General features: G+C 38.6%; 3 protein-coding genes across 3 annotated transcripts; 2 read left to right on the top strand and 1 right to left on the bottom strand.

Annotated features, from left to right (window-relative positions):
* The first annotated feature begins 5,624 nt into the window (after nucleotides 1-5,624).
* LOC128103872 (olfactory receptor 958-like) lies at nucleotides 5,625-6,569 on the top strand. The gene has a single exon (XM_052728520.1). It carries the CDS (start codon nucleotides 5,625-5,627, stop codon nucleotides 6,567-6,569), a length of 945 nt encoding a protein of 314 aa, XP_052584480.1.
* Nucleotides 6,570-11,453: 4,884 nt separating this feature from the next.
* LOC128103862 (olfactory receptor 958-like) lies at nucleotides 11,454-12,386 on the top strand. The gene has a single exon (XM_052728509.1). The coding sequence runs from the start codon at nucleotides 11,454-11,456 to the stop codon at nucleotides 12,384-12,386; it is 933 nt and encodes a 310-aa protein (XP_052584469.1).
* Nucleotides 12,387-22,928: 10,542 nt separating this feature from the next.
* Nucleotides 22,929-23,864, bottom strand: LOC128102657 (olfactory receptor 8D1-like). The gene has a single exon (XM_052726634.1). It carries the CDS (start codon nucleotides 23,862-23,864, stop codon nucleotides 22,929-22,931), a length of 936 nt encoding a protein of 311 aa, XP_052582594.1.
* Between the last annotated feature and the right edge of the window lie 1,662 nt (nucleotides 23,865-25,526).

The raw sequence follows: 25,526 nt of genomic DNA, 5'->3' as shown, positions 1-25,526 counted from the left end.
TCAGAAAGACTCTACTCTGCACTGAGAGTCATACTCCGTATTTTCCTTACTTTCTTTACTCTTCCATCTCTGAATTGCATTTACTAGTTTTCTGTTTACTGAATTGGGAACCCATCGTAATACTCTCTGAAAGGCTAACTTAATCATTAGATGCAATTTAATTCCCACTTAATATTTTTCAAGCTCTGTTATTACTAATCTTTAAATTTTAGACTCCCGTGCTTCTTTACATACATTTATTGCTGCTACTCATTCATTTTGGTTCTTTTAGGTCATGCAGGTGTGGAATTATGCATATATAAAATGATGCAGGTCTTTTCAAAGATGCACTCCCATCACAACTGTTCTTTTAGGTCCTGCTGAATTTATCGCTACCCATCTGTTTGCTATTCAGAGGTTAGTCAGATCCCTCATGTGAATGCAGAAACAATTGGAATCTTCCCTCAATGAGAAGAGATCAACAGAGATATTTGCTGGATTTTGTCTTTGTTAAGAATAAGAAAAAAACCATGCATCTTACAGGGGTATGATTCACTAAAATCCAATGACACTTGTGTAATGAACAAGGCAGAACTTCAAATATCATTAAGGATTCTGTATTGGAAGTTGCCGTTTTGTTTGTATTATTTGGAAAAGGCACAGGTGAGCCCATCCCATGTTCTGGTGACTCTATTAACCCTAACAAACAGTAGAGAGGGGTGAGCTTTTATGTACTTTTGCTGAACCTTCACAGGAACTGTTCCACCAGTGAACTGCTCTCAAAACATTATTTTTGCAAGGTTTTTTGCCATTCAAAATCCTTTGGGTTTCCATATGAATTTTAGAACTAGTTTGCTATTTTCTACAATAAACTTGCCAGAGTTTTGATTAGTATTTTATTCATTCCACAATCAATCAATCAGATCACATCCAATCATTAGTGAACTTACATCATACCACTATAAAGTGTCATTATGAATATTGTATGCACATTTTATTTCTTTCAAGATGTGTAACGTCAGTGTTCAGGTCCAGCCCCGTTTTATCATTATTTTCTATGTTGGTGTTATTTAGACTGTTACTCTTCGATAATATACACAATTACAATTAATTTTTCTGTATCAACAATGTAAATACTGCAACTTATTGAGCCTACTTACTCACTGGAACATTTTCAGCTGTATACTAGACATTCTATATGATCATGTTGTCTACAAAACCAATTTATTTTTCTTTAAAGTTCATTTTGTTTATACCTAGTTGTCATTTTCAGAAATTGTTCAACATTGGGTAGAAAAGGTGAGAACATTAAATTGCTTCCTAATTCTAGAGAGGAAATAACCAGGTTGTTATCAGTAAATATGACATATCTAGTGGGAATTTTTGGTCTTATTTTGTTCTTTGATACTTTGGACATGATTCCATTTATCCTTAGTTAGCCAAAATATTTCACCAGAGATTAAATTTGCAATTTGTCAAATTAGGTTTGGGCATTGTGGTAGTTTGAAAGAAATTGGCCCCCAAAGGAAGTGCCACTATTAGGAACAACAGCTTTGTTTGAGTAGGTGTGGCTTTGCTGGATAAAGTGTGTCACTGTAGGGGTGGACTTGGAGGTCTCCTTTGCTCAAACTTCACTCAGTGTGACACTGAGACTACTTCTTGTTGCCTGCAAGCCAAGATGTAGGACACTAGGCTACTTCTCCAGCACCATGTCTGCCTGCATGCCACCATGTTGCACCATGATGATAATGGACTAAACCTCTGAAAATGTTAGTCACCCCAAATAATGTTTTTCTTTATAAGAGTTTCCAGGGTCATGATGTCTCTTCACGTCAATTGAACCCTAGATAAGACAGGCATGTATCAAAATGATCATATACTTTCCTTATTAAATTTTCTATGCTACAGTAATCACACTACTTGAATTTTAAATGTTAAAGACAATTTACACCCTAAGAATCAGTTTCACTTGATCACTTTGGAAGATAGTTTTCATGTATCAGTTTCACTTGATCACTTTGGAAGATAGTTTTCATGTGTCTGGTGGATGTAACCAGTTTCTTATAGTTCAATAGATTCTACTTCATACATTTTTTTGTTGACAGTTTTTGTATCTTTATTTACAAAGAATGTAAATCATGGGATATATACCTATGAAGTTTTGTATAATATTTCAAAATATGCATGTGTATATTTTAGCCCATTAGTCCTCTAATATAATTAGAGGAAACAAGGTAGATAAACCCAATCCCTGCTGTTGTACCATGAGCTAGAACAAAAATATCTCTAACTCAGCTATTTTTATTTAGTCATTGGCCTTGTGTTGTGCAACATCGAACATATAGACAGCAGTGCTTAGCTATAAATACACAATATGGATTTACTATAAATCAAACACTCATGCGCCATCACTCCCATTGAGAAATAAATCTCTGCCAGCCAGATTTGGATTCTCTTAACTATCATTGTAAATGCATTATTCTTCATCCACTATCATAATTTCAGTTCATTTATTCTATTTGTCTGTCTGCTTTATACTACTCCTGTCTTTGTTTCTACAAAGAAAACATTCAACAGTAACATAAATTTATTTAACTCTAGATAACTAACAATGAATATTAAAAATACTTTGTTTTCAACTTATCATGAACCCCTTAACAACTTTAGAAAAGTTCGGATACAGTATTGGTTAAATTTGCTCTCACAGGCCCTGGTGCTAACAAAGTAATTTGACCATTGACATCCAGATTCTAGTATTCATCAATTTTATAGAATTCCTACTTTGGCAAAACACAGTCTTAAAAGTAGACAACTCATAGAAACCAAAAGACTTTAATATGTATTAAATCTGTAAAATTAATATGTATTAAATATGTATCCATCTATTTTTTGTTTTTCTACTAGTTTACTTTAGCAAACATGATAAACATGTTCAAAAAGCAAAACAAAAGTAACAACTATCCAGAAGATGAGGATAGTTGAGTGAAGTCCATATGTGCACTGTGTAGATTAAGTGCAACTGCTAAAAATAAGTTATAGCATTGGAATTATTTTGAAAGGACTTTGAAAAAGGTGAATTAAAACTAGGTAAATAAAAAGACAAAAACTACATACATATGCAGTGTAATTATTAATACTTAAGAATACATCAGAACTATGGTGAGATGATTGGGAAAATGACTCTAAAGTCTCAAAGTTGATAAGGAAGAGAAAATGCAGTTTTTCTTTGAGTTTTACATGTTTACTAAGTAAGTTACAAATTGTCATGTTACTTCTATAGTGAGGATAGTAATGGGGGAAGGACTAGGAAAGAGTGGAGGGTACAAGAAAAGAAATTAAAGCCTCTAATTATTCCCTTTGCTTATTCATGAATCTTAGGTCTGGAGATTGGGTCACTGGGGATATAATTCCCAAAGAAACCAGTTCTATGAATATTTTCTGGTTTGAAAAACATTATAAATTCATTATTTTAAGGTCAAATTAATGGTAGAACTGAGTGTCAAATCTACATCATAGATTCAAGAGAAGAAGGTGAAACATCTGTCTCTACACCAGGACACTTTCTGCACAATAGAGTCTTCTGTTAGAAAATTTTTACTAGAAACTTTAAAAACATCTGTCTGCCCACATTAGATGGGTTTTCTAGCTGCTGGTATGTGTGTAAAGCTCTGACTGCTTCTGATCACTCTTGGACATGCCTTTCTCTCTTCCATTCTTCTTTGTTGATCAGATTATTTTCTAAAACAAAGAGGGGGAGGATCATAGAACCATAGAACTAAAGGGAAGGCTTTTTTTCTTTATTTTTTTTTAAAATGAGAAGTCTGTGTTGCTGAGGTTGGTCACCAACTTCTGAAGTCAAGCAATCTTTCTATGTCAACTCCCATAGTGCTAAAGCTTGTGCACATTACAGAGGTTTGAGTTCATTGATCCATTATTAAATTAACAATGAGAAAGCAATGAAAGGGAGAAGTGTAGGTGGTGCGCATATGTGTGTGTGTGTGTGTGTGTGTGTGTGTGTGTGTGTGTGTGTGTGTGTGTGTGTGTGTGTGAAGGCCTTAGGAAGGAAATGAGTAATATCAGGGAGCTAGGGACCTATTTTTCACTCAGCATAGATGCTAGAAATTATCCCTGTATCATAAACTGTCCCTATTGCTATCTTTCCTCACCTTACCCATGAGTACTTCCTGTAATGGGCATATGTTTATTGTGTCTCATGACATTTTATCGCCTAAACATAAGTGAATGTAGTGAAAGCGGAACTGGGATATTCACAAGAGTTCATGTGAAATTTTACAATCTGCTTTTTGCCAAAACAAAGAGCAATTTTCACACTCCTCTCAGAAGAGTGATTCCCTCTCTGTCTCTCTGGCAGGTGGCCATATAGCTTCTAACTCGAAATCTCCTATGGTGGGAATTTGGAGTCTCCATGGTGAAGTGAGACACAGATCCAGATAGCTTTCCTGGTATCACACCCTTTTTTAGGACATTCATCCATGAAGTATGGAATTGAGTTATGACTGCAGAAAGCTAGGCAGATGGATCCTGAACACACATGTAAAACAGCTGTGAACTCTATACTTTGCCTGGGGCAGGTGAGGGCCAGACAGCTGTGCAGCTCTGCAATAGGAATCTGGTTACTGCGGAAGTCTATGAGTAAGAGAGTGTCTGAGCACTTCTAACCTACTAAACGTTCCTTCACAAAACACATTTTTTTTTTTTTTTTTTTTTGGTTTTTCGAGACAGGGTTTCTCTGTGTAGCTTTGCGCCTCTCCTGGAACTCACTTGGTAGCCCAGGCTGGCCTTGAACTCACAGAGATCCGCCTGGCTCTGCCTCCCGAGTGCTGGGATTAAAGGCGTGCGCCACCACCGCCCGGCACACAAAACACATTTTTTAAGTAGAGGAAAATAATGTTTCCCAGATCAATGTATCTTGTTTTGCCTTCAATTGTAGGCTCCATGAATGTGTATGGTTAAACAAATATGTAAGCAAATAGAATAATATTAAAATGTCCTACAACTTCTTTACAAACTGTTTTGCATTAGGTTTTCATCTCATCTGCAAGGATTTTGTTGTTATTTATGATCATTCTTACCTCAGGGTTATTTGCTAGAGGGTAACTTGTTAAACTGACTTCATTATTGTTTGTTACTGAAGAACCAACAAAAATAACAGCATGGTAGTTTTATCTCAGTTAGTCCTCACAATTATAAGAGGCAGAAAATATCCGTTTTCCTTAGAGTAGGTGAGCCATGATGTTGCTCAGGATCCAGAGGTACACATTGGTGGAGGACGGTAATGGTCAGGAACCACTTTTCTACTTCTCTGTGTGTTTAGGCATGGGGCTTCCATTTATCTTTATAATTTGGGCAGGCTGATAGAAGATGAATGTGTGAAGTTGCATTGATTGCTAAGGTCCGGAGTCAATGTCTAAATAGCTAGAACACACACTTTCTACTTCCTATCTATGGCTTTGCTGGGATTTTAATCCAATCACACAGTTTGAATAAGAATTAGTTCAAATAGGAGCTTTGTAATTCTTTATTCTGATTTCAGCCACTGCCTTTGATAGGAATCCCTTGGTCAGGGAGCTGTTCTCAGTTACTCATGGACAACATTGCTTTACTTTTCCAGGCCTGTCTGTGCCATGAGCATGAGGAACTACACCTCTGTGACAGAGTTCATCCTGCTGGGAATTTCCAACAGCGAAGGACTAGAGAACATGCTCTTTGTCCTGTTCCTGGTCTTCTATGTCTTTGCCTTGCTGGGGAACCTGCTTATCTTCCTCACCATCCTGGCTTCCCCCAACCTCCACACGCCCATGTATTTCTTCCTGGGGAACCTGGCAGTGTTTGACATACTCTTCCCTTCTGTGAATTCTCCTAAGATGATGGACTGCCTAGTGGGGCAGAGCCGGACCATCTCATACCAGGGCTGTGCCTCACAGATTTTTTTCTATCACACCCTGGGGTGTACTGAGTGTTTCCTGTATACAGTGATGGCCTATGATCGCTTTGTGGCTATTTGTCACCCTATGAGATACACAGTCATCATGAACCACAGGCTGTGTACCCGCCTCACAGTGGGCACTTGGCTGGGGGGCTTTGTACATGGGAGCATCCTCACATTTCTTATCTTTAAGTTACCCTACTGTGGCCCCAATGAGGTGGACAGTTTCTTCTGTGACATCCCTGTGGTGTTGTCCCTGGCATGTGCAGACACCTCTCTAGCACAGACTGTGAGTTTTACCAACGTTGGCGTTGTTGCACTCACATGTTTTCTCCTTGTTCTCACGTCTTACACTCGTATTGTCATCTCCATACTGAAAATCAGTTCCTCAGAAGGCAGGCGCAGAGCCTTCTCCACCTGCAGTGCCCACTTCACATCCATTCTATTGTTCTATGGTCCTGTGATTCTTGTTTATCTCAGACCTGCTTCTAGTCCCTGGCTGGATTCTGTTGTCCAAGTGTTTAACAATGTTGTCACCCCTTCCTTGAATCCTCTGATTTATTCTTTGAGAAACAAGGAAGTGAAATTAGCCCTGAGAAAGGTGGTAAGCCAAGCAATGCAACTGTTGGGGTATAAGGAATAGAAGCAACCATTCCTTTGATATTTCGGGATTTCTCTTCATCAGTACTGATGCCAAATTAGTGAGATGATCAAAGCTACTATATCCAGTTCTTGGGCATCCTCACAAGGCAGGGCTTATATGTGGGTTTAACCCTGTAGAGAAGACTTTTCAGATGAATCCAGTGTTTTTAATGGTAATTTGCCAAAACAATGAATCTGTCTGTTCTGCAACATCTATGTGCAGAATTCAGTTTTGATTGTTATTTATGAAGCTGTCCCTTTCTAGAAGCCATGGAGTATCTTATGCTCCCTCCAATTCCTCTCATCACCCCTTTCAAATATTATCTTTCTGTATTCTTCTAATTGTCTCTTTGGTCACTCAGTTAAGCTAATCACCATTAATAAGGTATGGAATTTGAAACTAGGATTGAAGTTAGTAACTGTATCTTTATCCTGTCAATTCTGATGAAAATCTCTAAGTTTAGAACAAAAAAGAATCCATCTGTAGGAGACACCAAATTCAAATATCCTGAAGAATGGTCTCTATTTTCTGAAAAGATGGTGTCTTATTGTGTAAAGTCTAAGGTGTTGATTTGCTTGTTATGAATTGTGATTGGAATTATAAAAGTTAAAATGTGCATAATGAAGTACTCAGGCACTCCCAGGAAGCCTGGGGAATTGATAGAGGATCCTGGTATGACTAGTCCTCAATCAAAAGCTGGTATCAGGGCACAAATATTGGTGTTAAAGAAATCAATCTAATTCAGAAGCCAGACCCTGAGAAGGGCTCATTTTTCCAAAGACCACTTCAGGGACCTCAGGTGGGACAGCGCACCCACGCAAAACAGCAACAGTGGGACCATGTGCAAGGGCGACAGAATAGTGTGGTTTTGCCATCCTAGGTCTGTGCGTTTCATGTTTTTGCTACTGGAAAATTCATGGATAACATCAGTTTTCCATCCTATGCCATTCCCTTCAATTCTTTAGATGGGCACATTGTTTTCCAGAAAGTTAAATATTATTTTACCTTTAACTGAAGAAGTTAGCAAGTCCTGTGGTTGTCTAAAGACCATCAATCTTCTTGGGATTTATAAAATTAAAAGAAGTTTATTGATTAAGCAGTCTTGGCATCCATGTCTATCTGCTTGCTTTTCTTGAAATATTTGAATCCATGCCACAGTATTTTAACCATTCAAAGGTGATTTTAAAAATTATAGCACTTGTGAAAGGAAACAATAAAATTGACAACTATATAAGAAACAATTTACAGAGCAGTTGGTCTGAAATGTGGTCGTGTGAGATGCTCATGTCATTCTTGCTGGATGACTTCACACATGGTTACAACAGCTAATTAATTTCAGACCAAAATTCAGAGACCTATTCAATCTCCAAGGCCAGCATGTGTCTGGAGAAGTCTGTACAGAAGGTTCAGTTGAAAACCCCAGGTGTCTGTCTATTACCCTGTTTTAAAGGTATTGCCTATTACCCTAATTAAAAGGCCACTGGAATCCAATCTCAGTGCTCTGAACCAATGCTACTCCGCTCTGGATTTTTTGTCTTTCTCCTCCTTACAAAATGTTTGCATTGACGATTTTGTCCTTTGGCTATCAATGACAGCTTCTGCTGGGATTCTTTCCTTATGTGTCATAAAAGGAGATAATCATCAATCCATTTCTGTAAACTGGGAGAACAAATTTTTAAAAATTGCAGTGTAAAGAATATGATAGAGCCAGAAGTTCCTATTTTTTATAACCACTCATAATTCCTTGAATGTAATAGAACAATAATTAATAGACATTAAGACATGAACAAAATCTACTACTTATTTTTGTAATATTTCAGAATTTATTCTTTTAACATTTAATCTAATACTTTTATGATTAGAATCATCTAGTTGTATTATCATGATTTACCACAGAAACACCTAGAGTAATACACACACATATGAGAGCCATCTGTATGTTCTTCTCTATCTGCTCTTCTAACCACATTGCACATACTGAAAATGAGATGTGAACCATGTATCTCCTTCTGTAGTAGTCCTCAATTGCCCTCAATAGCTTCTTAGCTAGTTATGGGGTCTTGGGAGCCTATTTCCCATTCATGCTAGAGTTTTAAGTGTTTTATCTTGTGCAGGTCTTGTGTAGGTAATCAAGCTGCTGTGAGTTCATGTACCTAACATCCATGTAATGTTCAGAAGACAGAATTTCAGTATGCTTTGACAACCACTGGCTGTCACATTCATTCTGCCTCTTGTTCCATCAGTTTCCTGAACCTGAGGAATTGGGGGAGATTGATAATGATGCTCCTTCTATGCTGGAACATTCACAATCAGTTATTCTCAGTACTTTGACCAGTAATGCATTTTTTTTTCATTAAACACTGTCTCTTGCAAAAAGAAGCTTCTATGACCAAGGCTAAAAGTAGTAGAAATCTGAGGACAGCAACATAAATATTTAGAAGGCAGTTTGACCATATTGGCAAAGAACAACAATAGGTTCCCACTTAGGGCTTATGTTCTCACCAACCATGAGCTTTGACTAGGTTTAAGTACCAGGCACAAATTCCATCTTGTAAAGTAGTGCTCACATCCAATCAGAAGGCAGCTTGTTACCCCCATAACAGTTATGCAGCTATTTCATAGTTTGATCAAAGTATCTGTAAAGTCAATTAAAATGATTAAAATACACCCAAATAAACATTTGTAGTTGTCTTAAGGGCAAATAAAAAGTTTTCAGGTGAGAAATAAGATGTGAATTCAAGCATTTAAAGAAATAATAATGAGATATTATATAAAATGTAGAATACAGTGTACTAGTCACTTTTCTGATATGATGATAAAATACTCTGATAAAAAGTAAATTAAGGATGAAGAGGCTTTATTGTGGCTTACAGTTCCAAAGGGATAGAGTCCATAATGACTGGGGAAGCATGGTAGAAGAGCAGGAAGTGGGCTGATCACATTTCATTCCCACACAGAAGCAGCAGAGAGAGAACAGGAAGTAGATTAAGGCTACAGCACCTCAAAGTCCTCTCCCAGTGAAGTACTTTTTCCAGATAGTTTACAGTTCCTGAAGATCCATGATCTCACCACAAAACACCACAAACTGGGGACCCACTATTCAATTGTATGAGTCCATGTGGATATTTCTCATTGAAACCACAACAAAATGTTATACAATAGGTTGTGTTTTTTCTTCTTCTTCTTGAAATCAGTACAATTTTAGGTGTTTTCCATCTTTCTCTAATCTGGATCCCCAAAGAACTAAGTAATTGCAAACATTTGAGCCCAAGGGATGGACTCCTCCAGGGAGAACTCAGGATTTACATACAATAAAGGAGCTTTACATGAATAGCTGGCTTGAAAACCACTAGGTGAGTACATCCTACTCTAGGGAGCATAGAAAGCAAAGCAGAGATGAGAAGGAGTGAAGGAACAAAAGCAGAGATCTTCCTAGTTAATTGATCCCTCTGTTCTACACTTTCCAGTCAGGGCCACAGCGGAAGAGAGTCCCAAAGGAGACCCAAAGGAAACAACATCTATCCTCCTCAGTGGCTGGTTAGCAGCAGCTCTTTCACTCAGGGCATGAGTCCTGATGGATCACAGATTCTAAGCCTCATCAGCTGGGTCTTAGGCTAAGAAGATCCCCACCCCTAGCTTCATAGCCAGGCTGTTCTGTTTCATCCCTTCCAACAAGAGAGGGTGGATGTAGGCATGGGTTTCAACTCCATTCTACCATAATCTGCTTCAGTGTGTAAGTGCCTATTTTCTGGAATGAGTTCTTCTCTTAGCATTCTTTCTTCTGAGGTGTTTGTCTCCTTGAAGGAGTAAGAGCTTGTGCTTACTTAGGTCTACTTGAGTTTGGATATTCATGTCACTTTATGTACTACTTATGATATGAATGATGACCATGCACCTTACAAACACACATGTGGATAGCTTACAATTATAGCTTGGATCATGGCTTTTGAGAACATAAACTCTGTATTGAAACAGTTCATAACACTGGCAACCTTAAAAGGCTCTTCCTTGTATTGAGCATTACATTTGGTTTTCTGTTCTCTTGTATGCCCACCAGGTAGATTTTAGTTTTCAGTTGTACTGACTCTGAATAAAAGAAAGAGGTTTTATGAATCACTTACCTCAACAGAACACTTAAATAGGCCCTAGTCACTGTGTGATCATGGTTTAGGCTGAAGGCCCATTATTCAGAATATTAGAACTTTGAATTATTAAAAAAATAAGATGTGTCTGAACAAAATTGCATAAATATTTTATGCAATTAGGACTTTATGCCTGATGTTCCTACTTAAGTTACTAGTGTCCCTCACAGAGAATAAAATTAAATTCAGAGATATTTGACAAAACTGTCTGGTCACAGAGTAAGGAGCTGATGTGACATTTGAATACAGATGTATGGAACTGTGAGTGGTTCTCTATACCAGTGGTTTTCAACCTGAAAAAAGTTAATCAACCCTTCCACAGGGGTTGAATTTCAGATATCCTGCATATAAGATACTTACATTACAATTCATAACAGTATCAAAATTACAGTTATGAAGTAGCAATGAATATAATTTTATGGTTGGGGTCACCACAACATGAGGAATGTATTAAAGGGTCACAGCATTAGGAAAGTTGAAAACCACTGCCCTAGATTGCCTACTTGATGTTAAATTCTAAATTCAAGTTCACCTCTTCAAGTTTTAGGGAAGAGTTAAAAAATAAATAAATGGCTAATTCACTATCAAATATTAATTAGTGACAGAATTAGATGAAACCTCATTTTGAAAGTTCTTTCCAATACAAAGGTTTCCAGTGAGTTTTGCAAAGGCTTTAATTTCTTGGGGAAGTTCAGCTAAGTAGGTCCATCCTTTCATTTTCCAGGAGTAAGTAAACTTGAAAATGAGGAATTGCACTCCAATAACTGAATTCTTCCTGATGGGACTCCCACATACAGCTGGGTTGGAAAAGGTGCTCTTTGTCCTCTTTCTGGCCTTCTATCTGCTCACTCTTCCAGGAAACCTTCTCATTCTCCTGGCCATCCTCACCTCTTCCAACCTTCACACACCCATGTACTTCTTCTTGGGAAATCTATCAGTGCTTGATATATTTTTCCCTTCGGTGAGTTCCCCCAAGATGATGCTCTACCTCACTGGACACAGCCACAACATCTCTTACCAGGGCTGTGCCTCCCAGCTCTTCTTCTACCATTTCCTGGGCTGTGCTGAATGCTTCCTGTATACTGCGATGGCCTATGACCGCTTTGCAGCCATCTGTCACCCTTTGCGGTACACAGTCATCATGAGCTCATGGGTGTGTGCCTCTATGACGGTGGCCACCTGGATGGGGAGCTGTCTGCATGCATCTGTTCTCACATTTCTAATCTTCAAGTTACCCTACTGTGGACCCAATGAAGTGGACAACTTTTTCTGTGACATCCCTGTGATGTTGCCCCTGGCTTGTGGAGACACGTATGTGGCACAGACTGTGAGTTTCATCAATGTAGGTCTTGTTGCACTGGTGTGCTTCCTCCTCATTCTCACCTCGTACTCTCACATAGTCATCTCCATCTTGAAGATCCGTTCTTCGGAAGGCAGGCGCAGAGCCTTCTCCACCTGCAGTGCCCACTTCACATCCATCCTGCTCTTTTATGGCCCTGTGGTCCTCATTTACCTGAGACCTGCCTCCAGTCCTTGGCTGGATTCAGTGGTTCAAGTGTTGAATAATATTGTTACCCCTTCCCTTAATCCTTTGATATACTCCTTGAGAAACAAGGAGGTAAAGGTGGCTTTGAGAAGGGTGTTGACACAAGGAATGCACACTCCTGGGGAATAAGCTTTAGGTCATAATCTCTCTTTACAGTTTTATCTCCGTTAGCTGATAGAAGTTGCTCTTATTTTTGTATGGTTTTAAAAGGCATTTGTGAGCCAGGCGGTGGTGGCGCACGCCTTTAATCCCAGCACTCGGGAGGCAGAGCCAGGTGGATCTCTGTGAGTTCGAGGCCAGCCTGGGCTACCAAGTGAGTTCCAGGAAAAGGCGCAAAGCTACACAGAGAAACCCTGTCTCAAAGAAACAAACAAACAAACAAAAAAAAGGCATTTGTGCAATACTAGATTTTGAGTGGATATTAGTTTCTGTGAAGCCTATATTTGTATTTTTAAAATTTTTGAGTTTATAATATAATTACAATATTTATCCCTTCCCTTTCCTCCCTCCAAACCTTCCTACTGCCCTTCAACTTCATGGTCTCTTTATTTTTATTAATTTTATTGCATATATATATGTGTATATATATGCATATAGTCCTGTACATGTTTGTATATGCATATATTTTCTTAAATATAACCTATTGAATTAATATAATATTAGTTTTATGTATGTTTTCAGGACTGACCTTTTGTCATTGGACAACTAATTGGTGCACCTTCTCCTGGGAGAGCTCCTCTTGAGTTGCCCCCTTACATTTTTAACATCCATTTTTACCCTCTCTTGTATTCCTTATTCCTTTCTTTTTTAAGGATATATTAATATTTACCTCCACTTACATATCTATGCATGCATACATTACAGGTTTGTTTTTAGTATCGGACTAATCTTGATAGAATGTGTTTAGATAGCTTCAACTGAATTTTACAGTTATATTTAGGGTTCATTTGGAATAAGCTTGAATTCTACTTTTATTTACTTCCATGGTCCTGTTGTGGTTGGATTATTTTTTATGTTTTCCAGATTTCTGCTCGTAATTACTGAGAAGGACTGTTCATATTGAGCTTATGTTGTTTTAGCAGAATTGCAATACTTTGTGGGTATTTAATAAATAGCTATAAAATATTCAGACGTTAGAAAAAAATACAGGAGAAATAAACATCAAATACAGGATATGCAGTGGAATATAACATCAAAAATTAGAATCAAGTTTTATAGAATTGAAATACATAAACAGCATCTAAAAATCTGATAAAACATGGTGTCTTTGACTAAAGGAGACTACCAGTCTGATTGCTGCTTGATAAAGAAGAATAAACAGAGTCCCTAACCACACCACACACAAAAATATGCTTCCACACTAATTCTGAAAAAGGGACCAAACAAATTAGCAAACAAGAGATGGGGAAATAAGGGACTTATCTTTAACTTACTGTGGGTAGAGTTCTGATAAAGCTGCACTATATTCCAGAGCATTAAAAAACTGATCTGTTTAATTAACTATTAAGATAAAACAATTACAGTTTTAACATAAGCACTAGATGTAATCGACTCTCTCTCCAGTGGTTCCTTGTGCTATTCTGCCCTTTCTTCTTGCTGATGTTGTCTGTGAAGAGTCTTCAAATGTTGTGCCATATGTTCTGTACAGAGTTTATATTTGGATTCAGTAGAAAAAAGGATCCCAGGTATTTCATTGTACAGTAACAAATAAAACATTAACAAGACTATGAGTAAAAATGCCCTTATACACAGTTTGTTGAGAATACAAATTCTTACAAATGACGTAGAGAAATTCAGCAGTATCTAATAATATCATCTATGGTTACTTTTAAAAATTCTTTCTGTCTATTATTATTATTATTATTATTGTTGTTGTTGTTGTGTGTGTGTGTGTGTATGAGTATGTGTGGAGGTCAGAGGATATCTTGAGTGAGTTGGTCCTCTCCTTTCACCTTATGGATTCTAGGTTGTGATTCCAGGTATTGACTTCATGTTGTTAACCTTAGAGATAAGTGCCCTTACCTGCAGGCCTGTCTCTCCAGCCTCATTTGATACTTTTTGATGTGGAAGTTTATTATTAGTCTTATCCAGAAGTTGTTGCTCAAACAATATGAAAAATTCTTATCCTTGTTGTTTGTATTGTAATACCTTGAAAACTGTATAAATGCTTAGATATAAAAGAATACTACGTATCTAGCTTTACAGACTCACAAAAGTATTTAAATAAGGTATGGTATACCCACAAAATAAATTTTAATATAGAAATATTCGTATTTGTACAAGTCAATAAAAGGAAAAAAACCTAGAAGGACGGGAATGAAATTATATAAGAAAGTTAACATAAATGTAGTTTTATTTTATATTTGTTTATGCATTTATTTTTGTTTTGTTTGAGACAGGCTCTTGCTCCACAGTCCAAGCTAGTCTTGAACATATGCAATTAACCTGCTTCAGTCTCTTTAGTGCTCATATCACAGGCATGTGTCACCAGGCATATTGGGCTGTAATTTAAATTAGTACCATATGCACAGCAAGGATAGAGCTAGCTTTGCATTGTAACCATATTTTGTCATCTTGGCTTTGTATCTTCAACAAAATTACCTTATTAGCAAATACTGAAGTCTTTTGAAATATGTTTATTGAAAGGTTTTTGAAGTGTTATAGGTTATTAAAGTCATTAAACTAATAATTTAGATCCATATGACAAACCTGAAAAATAGGAGAAAACAACAGCCAATGAAGCAGGAAAAGGGAAATGATAAATATCAAAGTAGAAATAACTCAAATATTATTTAATGAATAGAAAATAATCGATTAAATTAGACCAAAAAGAAATTAACTAAGATCGAATGTACACAGGAAAACTGCAACAAAACAAAACAAAAACATAAACTTATTGGTGAAATTATTAAGGCCACTCCACGTAGTTAAAAGGGAGGTTTATTAGTGGCATAACTTACAAATGAAGGGTAGGTAGGTTGTAGGGTCTAGGGAAGACGTAGCGCAGTTAGGCAGTGATCTCTGGAGACCTCTGCTCTGTCTATCTCTTAGCGTCCAGGGTCAAGGAACCAAGAGAAGGTGGTGCATCTGGATCTCGGGTCTTCAGGGCCCTCTCTTGGCCCCACCTTGTAGGCATGACAGTTACCGAAGCCTCAAAGGGGTTGGAACTTTCAGATCAAAGCTGGAATGGCTACCCACTACATAAACTACTTTACCTATGTAAGATGAATAAAATGATTACTTAGGTCCACTATGGGAAAAGAGATCTAAATCTCTAGTTATGAAGAGACCAGCACCATTAGGGCAAACTCTTCTGGGAAATATTTCTTCACTGTCAGCACCCAGGATATGGTCCAGATGAGGCTAAGGCTGCATCTGAAGCTGGCATCTGAACAGGGTAATGTGTAAAAGTCTCCCACTTGATACTGTTATTGAAGGCATGAAGGATTCATGGAGAGCAGAAGAGGCTTGGCATCACGTGGCAGTGTTGGAGTTCCTGAAGAGCGGCCCTCATTCTTGAAGGTGCAGCTTCAGTTGCAGTGGAAACTCGGGGTATGGGAGATCCCAGGACTGTGAGGTGAGCACCTAGTCAGTTGCAAGTGTGGAGTTGATTCAGCAGGAGTCTATGAGATGAACCATGTGCACCCATGCCTTTTGGAGTCCGGAAGAGCATGCATGAGACCAAGAAACTAGTCTTTGGGCTACAAGATTCAATTTCCATCACTGGATGTTGGTGGCCTTGGATATTATTGTAACTGTGCACTAATTCTTCTCACTTGGTCGAAGAAGATATATGAGTTGTCTTTGATTTTTATCAATCTCAGTATTAGATACTTTGTATATTTAAAGGACTTTGAACATTTAATGTGTTTTGAATTTTTTTTTTTTTATTTTGCAATACAATTCAGTTCTACATATCAGCCACGGATTTCCTTGTTCTCCCCCCCCCTCCCATCCCCCTCACCTTCCCCCCGGCCCCCCCCCCCCCCCATTCCCATCTCCTCCAGGGCAAAGCCTTCCCCACAGACTGAGATCAACCTGGTAGACTCAGTCCAGGTAGGTCCAGTCCCCCTCCTCCCAGGCCGAGCCAAGCAATCCTGCATAGGCCCCAGGTTTCAAACAGCCAACTCATGCAATGAGCACAGGACCTGGTCCCACTGCCTGGATGCCTCCCAAACAGATCAAGCCAATCAACTGTCTCACCCATTCAGAGGGCCGGATCCAGTGGGGACCCCTCAGCCATTGGTTCATAGTTCATGTGTTTCCATTCATTTGGCTATTTGTCCCTATGCTTTATCCAACCTTGGTCTCAACAATTCTCGCTCATATAAACCCTCCTCATTCTCGCTAATTGGACTCCCCAGAGCTCCACCCAGGGCCTAGTCATGGATCTCTTGCATCCAGATCCCTCAGTAGTTGGATGAGGTTTCTAGCACGACAATTAGGGTGTTTGGCCATCCCATCACAAGAGTAGGTCATTTCGGGCTGTCTCTTGACCATTGCCAGCAGTGTGTTGTGGGGGTGGGTCTAGGGTCAGTGAGAAGGAAAAAAGGGAATAGAGTTGTGAGGCATGGTTGAGGGAACTGGTGGAGGAAAAACTAAGGTTTATACCACCCACCTCTCATTGCTACTCTATTCATGATAGCTGGAAATTGGAAAAAACCTAGATGTCCATCAACTGATGAATAGATAGTGAAAATATGGCGCACTTACACAATGACATATTTAGATAGTTGACGGTGAAGATACTTTTCTTTTTACTGATTTTTTTATTCATTTTACATACCAGCCACAGATTCCCCCTCTCATCCCTCCTTCCTCTTCCCCCCTGGCCTTCTGCCCCAACCTTCATCCCCACTCCAACAGGGTAAGTTCTCCCATGGGGTTGTAGTCTGATTATCTTTTGCTTTACCTCTAGTATCCACTTATGAGTGAATACATACATGTTTGTCTTCCTGAGTCTGGATTACCTCACTTAGGTTGATATTTTCTAGTTCCATCTATTTGCCTGCAAATTTCATGATGTCATTGTTTTTCACAGCTGAGTAATACTCCATTGTGCATATGTACCACATTTTCTTTATCCATTCTTTGGTTGAGGAGCATCTAGGTTGCTTCCAGTTCTGGTTATTATGAATAATGCTACTATGAATACGTGTTGAACAGTTGAACAAATGTCCTTGTGGTATGATTGAGCATCTCTTGAGTATATGCCCAAGAGTAGTATCATTAGGTCTTGAGGTAGATTGATTCCCAGCTTTCTGAGAAACCACCATAATGATTTCCAAAGTGGTTGTACAAGTTTGCACTCCCACCAACAGTGGAGGAATGTTCCAGGAATGGTTCAATCTATGAAACTATGTCAATATAATCCATCATGTAAACAAATTGAAAGAAAAAAACACATGATCATCTCATTAGATGCTGAAAAAGCATTTGACAAAATTCAACACTCCTCATGATAAAGGTCCTGGAGAGATCAGGAATACAAGGAACATACCTAAACATAATAAAGGCAATTTACAGCAAGCTAACAGCCAACATCAATTTAAATGGAGAGAAATTCAGAGTGATTCCTGTAGCGAGAGTTTTGGAGGTGTGTAAAAGTTAAAACCTTCCTCTTTAAAAAAAAAGGAAAGGGGAAGTGCTGTGGGATGGTCTGTATGTCAAATTGCTCTGATTGGTCAATAAATAAAACACTGATTGGCCAGTGGCCAGGCAGGAAGTATAGGCAGGACTAACAGAGAGGAGAACTGAGAGAACAGGAAGGTAGAGGGAGTCACTGCCAGCCACCACCAGGACAAGCAGCATGTGAAGATGCCGGTAAGCCACAAGCCCACATGGCAAGGTATAGATTTATGGAAATGGATTAATTTAAGCTATAAGAAAAGCTAGCAAGAAGCCTGCCATGGCCCTACAGTTTGTAAGCAATATAAGTCTCTGTGTTTACTTGGTTGGGTCTGAGAGGCTGTGGGACTGGCGGGTGACAAAGATTTGTCCTGACTGTGGGCCAGGCAGGAAAACTCTAGCTACAGATTCCACTAAAATCAGAAACAAGACAAGGCTGTCCACTCTCCCCATATCTATTCAATATAGTACTCTAAGTTCTAATGAGAGCAATAAGACAACAAAAGGAGATCAAGGGGATACAAATTGGAAAGGAAGAAGTTGAACTTTCCCTATTTGCAGATGATATGAGAGTCTACATAAATGACCACAAAACTTCTACCAGGGAACTCATACAGCTGATAAACACCTTCAGTAATGTGGCAGGATACAAGATTAACTAAAAAAAAAAAATCAGTAGCTCTTCTATACACAAATGGTAAATGGGTTAAGAAACAAATCAGAGGATCACTACCCTTTACAATATATTATTTGTGGCTAACTCTAACCAAACAAGTGAAGGGCCTGTATGACAAGAACTTTAAGTCCTTGAAGAAAGAAATTGAAGAAGATATCAGAAAATGGAAAGGTCTCCCATCTCATGGATAGGTAGGATTAACATAGTAAAAATGGCAATCTTACCAAAAGCAATCTACAGATTCAGTGCAATCCCCATCGAAATCCCACACAATTCTTCACAGACCTGGAAGGAACAATATTCAACTTCATATGGAAAAACAGATAACCTAGGATATCTAAAACAATCCCTTACAATAAAGCAACTTCTAGAGGCATCACCATCCCTGACTTCAAGCTCTACTATAGAGTCATAGTAATAAAAACCATTTGGTAATGGCATAAAAACCAACATGTGGACCAATGGAATCAAACTGAAGATCCTAACATTAATCCACACATCTATGAACACCTGATTTTGACAAAGAGGCCAAAACTGTACAATGGAAAAAAGAAAGCATCTTCAACAAATGGTGCTGGCATAACTGAATGTCAACATGTAGAAGATTACAAATAGATCCATATCTATCACCATGCATAAAACTCAGTTCCAAGTAGATCAAAGACCTCAACATAAATTCAGTTACACTGAACCTGATAGAAGAAAAAGTAGGAAGTATTCTTGAATGCATTGGTACAGGAGATCACTTCCTAAATATAACACCAGTAGCACAGACACTGAGAGTAACAATTAATAAATGGGACTTTCTGAAAATGATAAGCTTCTGTAAGGCAAAAGACAAGGTAAATAAGACAAAACAACAGCCTACAGAATGGGAAAAGATCTTCACCAACCCCACATCTGACAGAGGGCTGATCTCCAAAATATATGAAGAACTCAAGAAACTAAACAGCAAAATACCAAACAATCTAATTAAAAAATGGGCTACAGATCTAAACAGAGAATTCTCTATAGAATCCTTAATGGCTGAAAGACATTTAAGGAAATGCTCAACATCTTTAGTCATCAATCAGGGAAATGCAAATCAAAACCACTCTGAGATACCATCTTACACCTGTCAGAATGGCTAAGATCAAAAACACTGATGACAGCTTGTGTTGGAGAGGAGATGAAGATACTTTTAATTAAAGGGCTTTTATCAGGTGATATAAGCTAACTTTATATTATTTTATTAAGAAGTTATTAATCATAATGAAACCTAATTGCTAAGTTACACAGTTTCCCTTTCATTCTAGTGTCCTTCTTGTCATGTAGCCTTGGAATAATCTTCAAGAATCTAGAGAAAACCATTTGGATAATTATAAAAACATTAAGAACCAGACCACAAGCAGATTCATTCCCAAAGGAGTGCAATTTCTGTATCTAAGAACTTGGCTGCAAACACCTCTATTGATTTTAGTTTTTTTAAAATTTTTATGCCCAGAAATTCATTTATTCATTCACCTGGCAGTATTTGAGCAGTTTTGCATCATTCATTTTTTCTAGGAATTGGGGGCAGAATATAAAAGACACACATGTCCATGATTATCAGAGATCTTACTTTCAAGACAGATATGGCTAACTCAGAACTAGTATCAAATTACAGTTGAAATGAGTGTCATGAAGTAGGTACATAGGTTTCCAATAAGAAGGTATATGCTGGATGACCTCATTTGTTTAGTTTCTAAGATCCTATAAATAAGACAACTTTTTGTACAACTTAAAGAAATGGCCACAAAGAAACTGCTTAGAAACCTGTCAAAGTTGATGGGGCTGTTTTGGAAACTATTGCTGTGGATTTTCCTAAATCCCAGTATAATGACTGTCTTTTGATACTTTCAGATATGGTACGAAAACAGGAGACAGCTCATTATTTCGATCTCACATCTTCCTGCTCTTTCCAACTCTGGCTCATTCCTTTGGCTTTTATCTCAGTGTTGGTTCCAATCACATTGCTTGGGAATAGCTCTACATGAAACATGGAAGTTACTTAGGTAATCCATACACCTCAGAAGTGTGTGGGTGTTAGTTCAATCATGCCTGTCCATGCCTGCTCATACTTATTGCCAACAGTTTTTTTCATGCTAACTGGTTTCAGGTGAAATCTATGAAGTATCTGTGAGTTTTCCTGGAAAAATATTTGCTTCAATAATAGGTGCTGCTATACAAATAAATGAAATGCATGCTATTCCTTAAAGTGAAATTTTTGGTGCAGAAGGTATGACCATCGTTGTTTGTAACTGAATATGTCCTTGTCTTAGTTAGGGTTTTCTATTGCTGTGAAGAAACACCACGACCACAGCAGCTCTTACAAAGGCAAACATTTAATTGAGGTTTGCTTACAGTTTCAGAGGTTTAGTCCATTATCATCATGAAGTAGAACATGGTGGCGTGTAAGCAGACATGATGCTGGCTGACTGAGTGTCCTACATCTTGCAGGCAACATGAAGTCAACTGACACACTGAGCAGTATTCTGAGCATAGAAATCCTCAAAGCCTGCCCCCACAGTGACATTCTTCCTCCAACAAGGCCATACACACTCCAGCAAAGCCACTCTTCCCAATATTGCCACTCCCTATGACATAATGGGGGCCAATTATATTCTAACTACCACAGTTCTCATACAAAACGGCTCATTCACAATTTTCTGTGCATTTGGAAATTGCCACCCTAGCATTCTAGTTTCAAGGTCAAAAACATTGAAATGCTTTTCTATTATGATTCTTCTCTGGCAATCCACATCAAAGCCATGAGTACTTGTTAAGCTCTCTTCAGGATATATCCATAATTCCATGTCCTCTCACTGCCTTTGAATTCTGTCTCTTCTTCTCTTCACTTTCATGTTATTATTCCTTCATATGTTTGTGGATTTGTCATTTAAAATATGGCTGTAGGCCATTGAGGTGGCTTTGTGGGTTAGGATGCTTGTCACCAAACTTGAAGACCTGATCTCCAGGACTCACATGGGAAAAGGAGAGAGCCAACCCTCTCATCCTGTCCTCTGACACTCCTTTCATGGAACCCCTCCTTCCACAAGTCAATAAATATGGTTTTTAAAATTTATAAATCAGACCTAGCTCTTTCACATGAGACCTTTAAGTTTTTATTTGTCTTATTTTTTTTCTTAGTGCTATTTGAGAAGAACATACATACACACACATATACATATACATTTATATGTATACTTATATGTATACCAGTAGGTAAGAAAGTTATGGATTGCCCAGAGTCCAAGGAAGATGCTACGTCCAGCGTTGGATATCTGAGGGAGAAAAAAAATCTATGTCCACTATGCTCTTATGTCTGTTAACTTTATTCATCTAAGACAAAATTCTATCTATACAGCTCCAGCGCCACCAGGCATTCAGGGCAGGAATAAATCTAGATACATCAAGCTCTTTGTCCGTCTACTTTATTTCTCTGAGATGAAATCCTGTCTACATAGCTTCAGTTCAGTCCTGACACTCAGTTCCTCTTTGTCCTTTCTTTTGCTGCCCTCTCATAGTCCTGCTAACAAGTAAGCTCTTATGCTTCCAGCCTCATCTTTGTCCTCTGTTTCTTCACCCTCCATCTCTACTTGCTCTCTACTCCTGGCTTTGATGAACTCTATAAGAGTTCTGCCTTACCATCTACAAAACCTCTGTGTTCTTCCCTTCTCCCTGGTCATGCCGTTCTGTGTCCCCTACAGAAATCACCTGTTTCTTCTTCCCCTTGCTACACAGTTCTCTGCCTCCTCAGGAATGTTGCTCCATCCTACCGTCCACCTTGATACGTAAAATCCTCTTGTTCTCAGTCAATTGCTCTGGAGAGCCACTAGACCTCAAGGCAAGGGGATGGTCTGAGCTTCATTTGCGCAAGAAACAAAGCTATGCATCTACTGCCTGCTTGGCTTTGCCTGAGTCACCTTATCCAAGGACTGGCCTGAACAGGAAGTTCACACACACATTCTATGGGAATTGTGAGCACAAGAAATTCATAGCAAGTCACAGCTGAATATCAAGCTGTGTAACATCATATAGTCCATGATAGATGGCTTCCCACCTTACTGATCCTTGGCCTGGTCAAGGTATAGCTTTAATGCACAGCTGGACTCCTTTTAACATATTCTTGTGGCTTGCCACAGAAAGTAGGTTAGAGAGACCAAGGAGAGTAAAAAGCACTGTGTTGGGAGCAGGGATACTAAAATGGGAAAGGAGGTTCACCAAAAATAAACCACACAGACATTTTATTTTAAGATGACCATTCAACTTGAAATAGTGTTCTTACATGCAAGACAATTTAAAAGACAAAGTGAATGTTTAAATTGCTAGCTTAAAGGTGCTGTTTTCTACACAGACTGAGAGAATATCCCACCATTCACAAGTTTTCTTATGGCTTCTTTGACATCTTTGTTCCTAAGGCTGTATATAAGGGGGTTAAGCATGGGAATCACTGTGGTGTAAAAGACAGAAGCCACTTTTCCCTGGGTTGTGTCACCTGTAGATGGTTTAAAATACATGAAGATGATGGAGCCATAGAAGACTCCAACAGCTGCAAGATGGGAACTGCAGGTACTAAAGGCTTTGGATCTGCCATCGGCTGAACGTATTCTCAGGATGCTGGCAAGGATGAAGGCATAAGAGACGATGATGGCAAACACACTTGCAAATACATTAAATCCAACCAGTATCATCACCCAAAACTCCTTGGTATAGTCTCTTGAGCAAGCTATATTCAGAAGAGGGAGGATGTCACAGAAGTAATGGTGAATGATATTAGTTCCACAGAAGGAACGGCTGGATATGTAGCTGGTATGGACCGTGGCCCCAAAGGCCCCCATAGCATATACAGCAGTGGATAGTAGCACACAGACTGTGTGAGACATGATGACATTGTAGAGCAAGGGGCTGCAAATGGCAACATAGCGATCGTATGCCATGACTGTTAGCATGTAGGAGTCATCAATACCGAAGAAAGAGAACAGAAAGAGCTGGGTCATGCATTCAGGAATGGATGTGGAATTCTTCTCTGATACGAAGTTCACCAACATCTTTGGTATTATAACAGAGGAGTAGCAGAGATCTATGAAGGACAAGTTACTGAGAAAATAATACATGGGTGTGTGAAGCTGAGAGCTAATCCTGATTAAAAAGACTAAACCCAAGTTTCCCACCATGGAGACCACATAGATCAATAGAAACAGAGAAAAGAGTGGGATCTGGAGCCCTGGCTGGTCTGTTAACCCCTCAAGGACAAATAAGGCAGAGTAATTTCCTGGGCTCATTCTTCTCCAGCTGTGAAAAGTTGAGTGGTTCAATGGAGGGAGGCAAACATTACCAATGGGTAGGATTTAACAGTTTGCAATTTGACAAATGGCATATTTTTCAACAGAACCCAATTTTATGAATCTAAACTCAACAAACTAATAGTACTTCTTTGAGTATCATTTACCATCAAGTCTATACTTCATTTGGCTTCATTTTTATTACATGCATTGAGAAGTGAAACGTGTTGGGTTCCTGTTTTATTTTCCTCATGTGACGTTTAAGTGTGAAACCCATGTTGTCTCTCCAAATGAAGCTCTAGCTTTTCCTGTAAAAGAAGAATAACTCTGTTATTCATGCACCTTCCAGGAGCACCTGCTCAGACACATTCTTCCATTGGGTGAGTTGGGTCTGTACCGGCTGTTGTCTCTGATGTCTTCGGCCTTGAACTTCCCTAACTAATGTTGCTTGAGCTTCTCCTGCCCTTAGCCCATCCAGTCCCTGACCATAATCACAAAGACTTTGCTTCCTTCTAAGCTTTCTACATGCACTCTGCATTTCTGGTCTTGAATTAGATTTTTCTTGCTGCTACTCACGAGTCATAGAGCTGTGAGGAGAATACAGCCCATTTGGAGACGTTGTATAGAAGGTGCTGTGAACAGAGAGCTGTTGTCTTGTGCCGAAGGAAAGTGGGGAAGGGAAAAGAAACCAACACCATAGGTGCTCGTGTGCCAGGCAGAGTGCTGAGGGCACACTTATGACACATACTATGTGAAAAAGACTGCAGAACAATGTATGAGAGAGAGTTGTCTGCTTCACAGGTGAACAACTAGAGAATGTCAGCTTTGCTTGAAGGTAACATTATTTTCCCTACTTTACATGTATTTATATAAGATTTTCCCAATCTAGTGAACGTTAAGGTCAGGCCTTATATCTTTGCTTGTTTTATTTAAAAAACAATAGACCTATCCTACAACAGTTTCCCTTTGAGACTGAGGACAGACTGGATGGTAACTTCTGCATTATGCTTATTATTCTAACTTCTCAACAATTTTCTCCAGTTTTTTTGTGATCTCTGACAGCATTATGCTAGGCTATTGGACACTACTAAGCACTAAAAACATTTTTGCCTTTTGTTTGTTTAACTAAAATTGCATTTACCCTTAAATTATCTTAAGGTAGAAAAAAAAACAGTACTAGAAAAGACACATAGACACATTTATATACTGAAGTTAACCTGTGGCAAGAAGTCCGCTGTGTCCCACAATTGGAACTTGTTACAGAGCAGTGGTGACCTGAGCATGCACACATCTTCAGTTTGGGGACATTATATGAAATGAAGCATTTCTTCTTTGAAACAAATAAGTAAAAACAGACCTCTGGTTACAAAGGATGGAATAAAATATAACTGAATTACTAAGACTAGGTCTGGGCCAGTGGAATACTGTAGTGATAAAAGGTTATGAGAAATAACACTAAGCAATTAGGTGAACAACCCTATTCTTTATCATTCTTTATCAACTCTGAAATACTGACCTCTGGCAAAGAAAGTTTGCTGATGTTTTATAGGTTTCCCCTTTTCTAATTTCAGAAGTATTCCTATTCTCATATCCTTCCTATTAATAGGCAATAGTTTACCTTTCATCAAGCAACTTAAAACATCTCAGCATCCAGGAATGATT

The sequence above is a fragment of the Peromyscus californicus genome, unplaced genomic scaffold (genome assembly GCF_007827085.1).
Source record: "Peromyscus californicus insignis strain IS unplaced genomic scaffold, ASM782708v3 Scaffold_11__1_contigs__length_118956290, whole genome shotgun sequence".
NCBI classification, from domain to species: domain Eukaryota; kingdom Metazoa; phylum Chordata; class Mammalia; order Rodentia; family Cricetidae; genus Peromyscus; species Peromyscus californicus.
The sequence above is the reverse complement of the archived record's forward strand: the minus strand, read 5'-3'. Positions and strand labels throughout refer to the sequence as shown.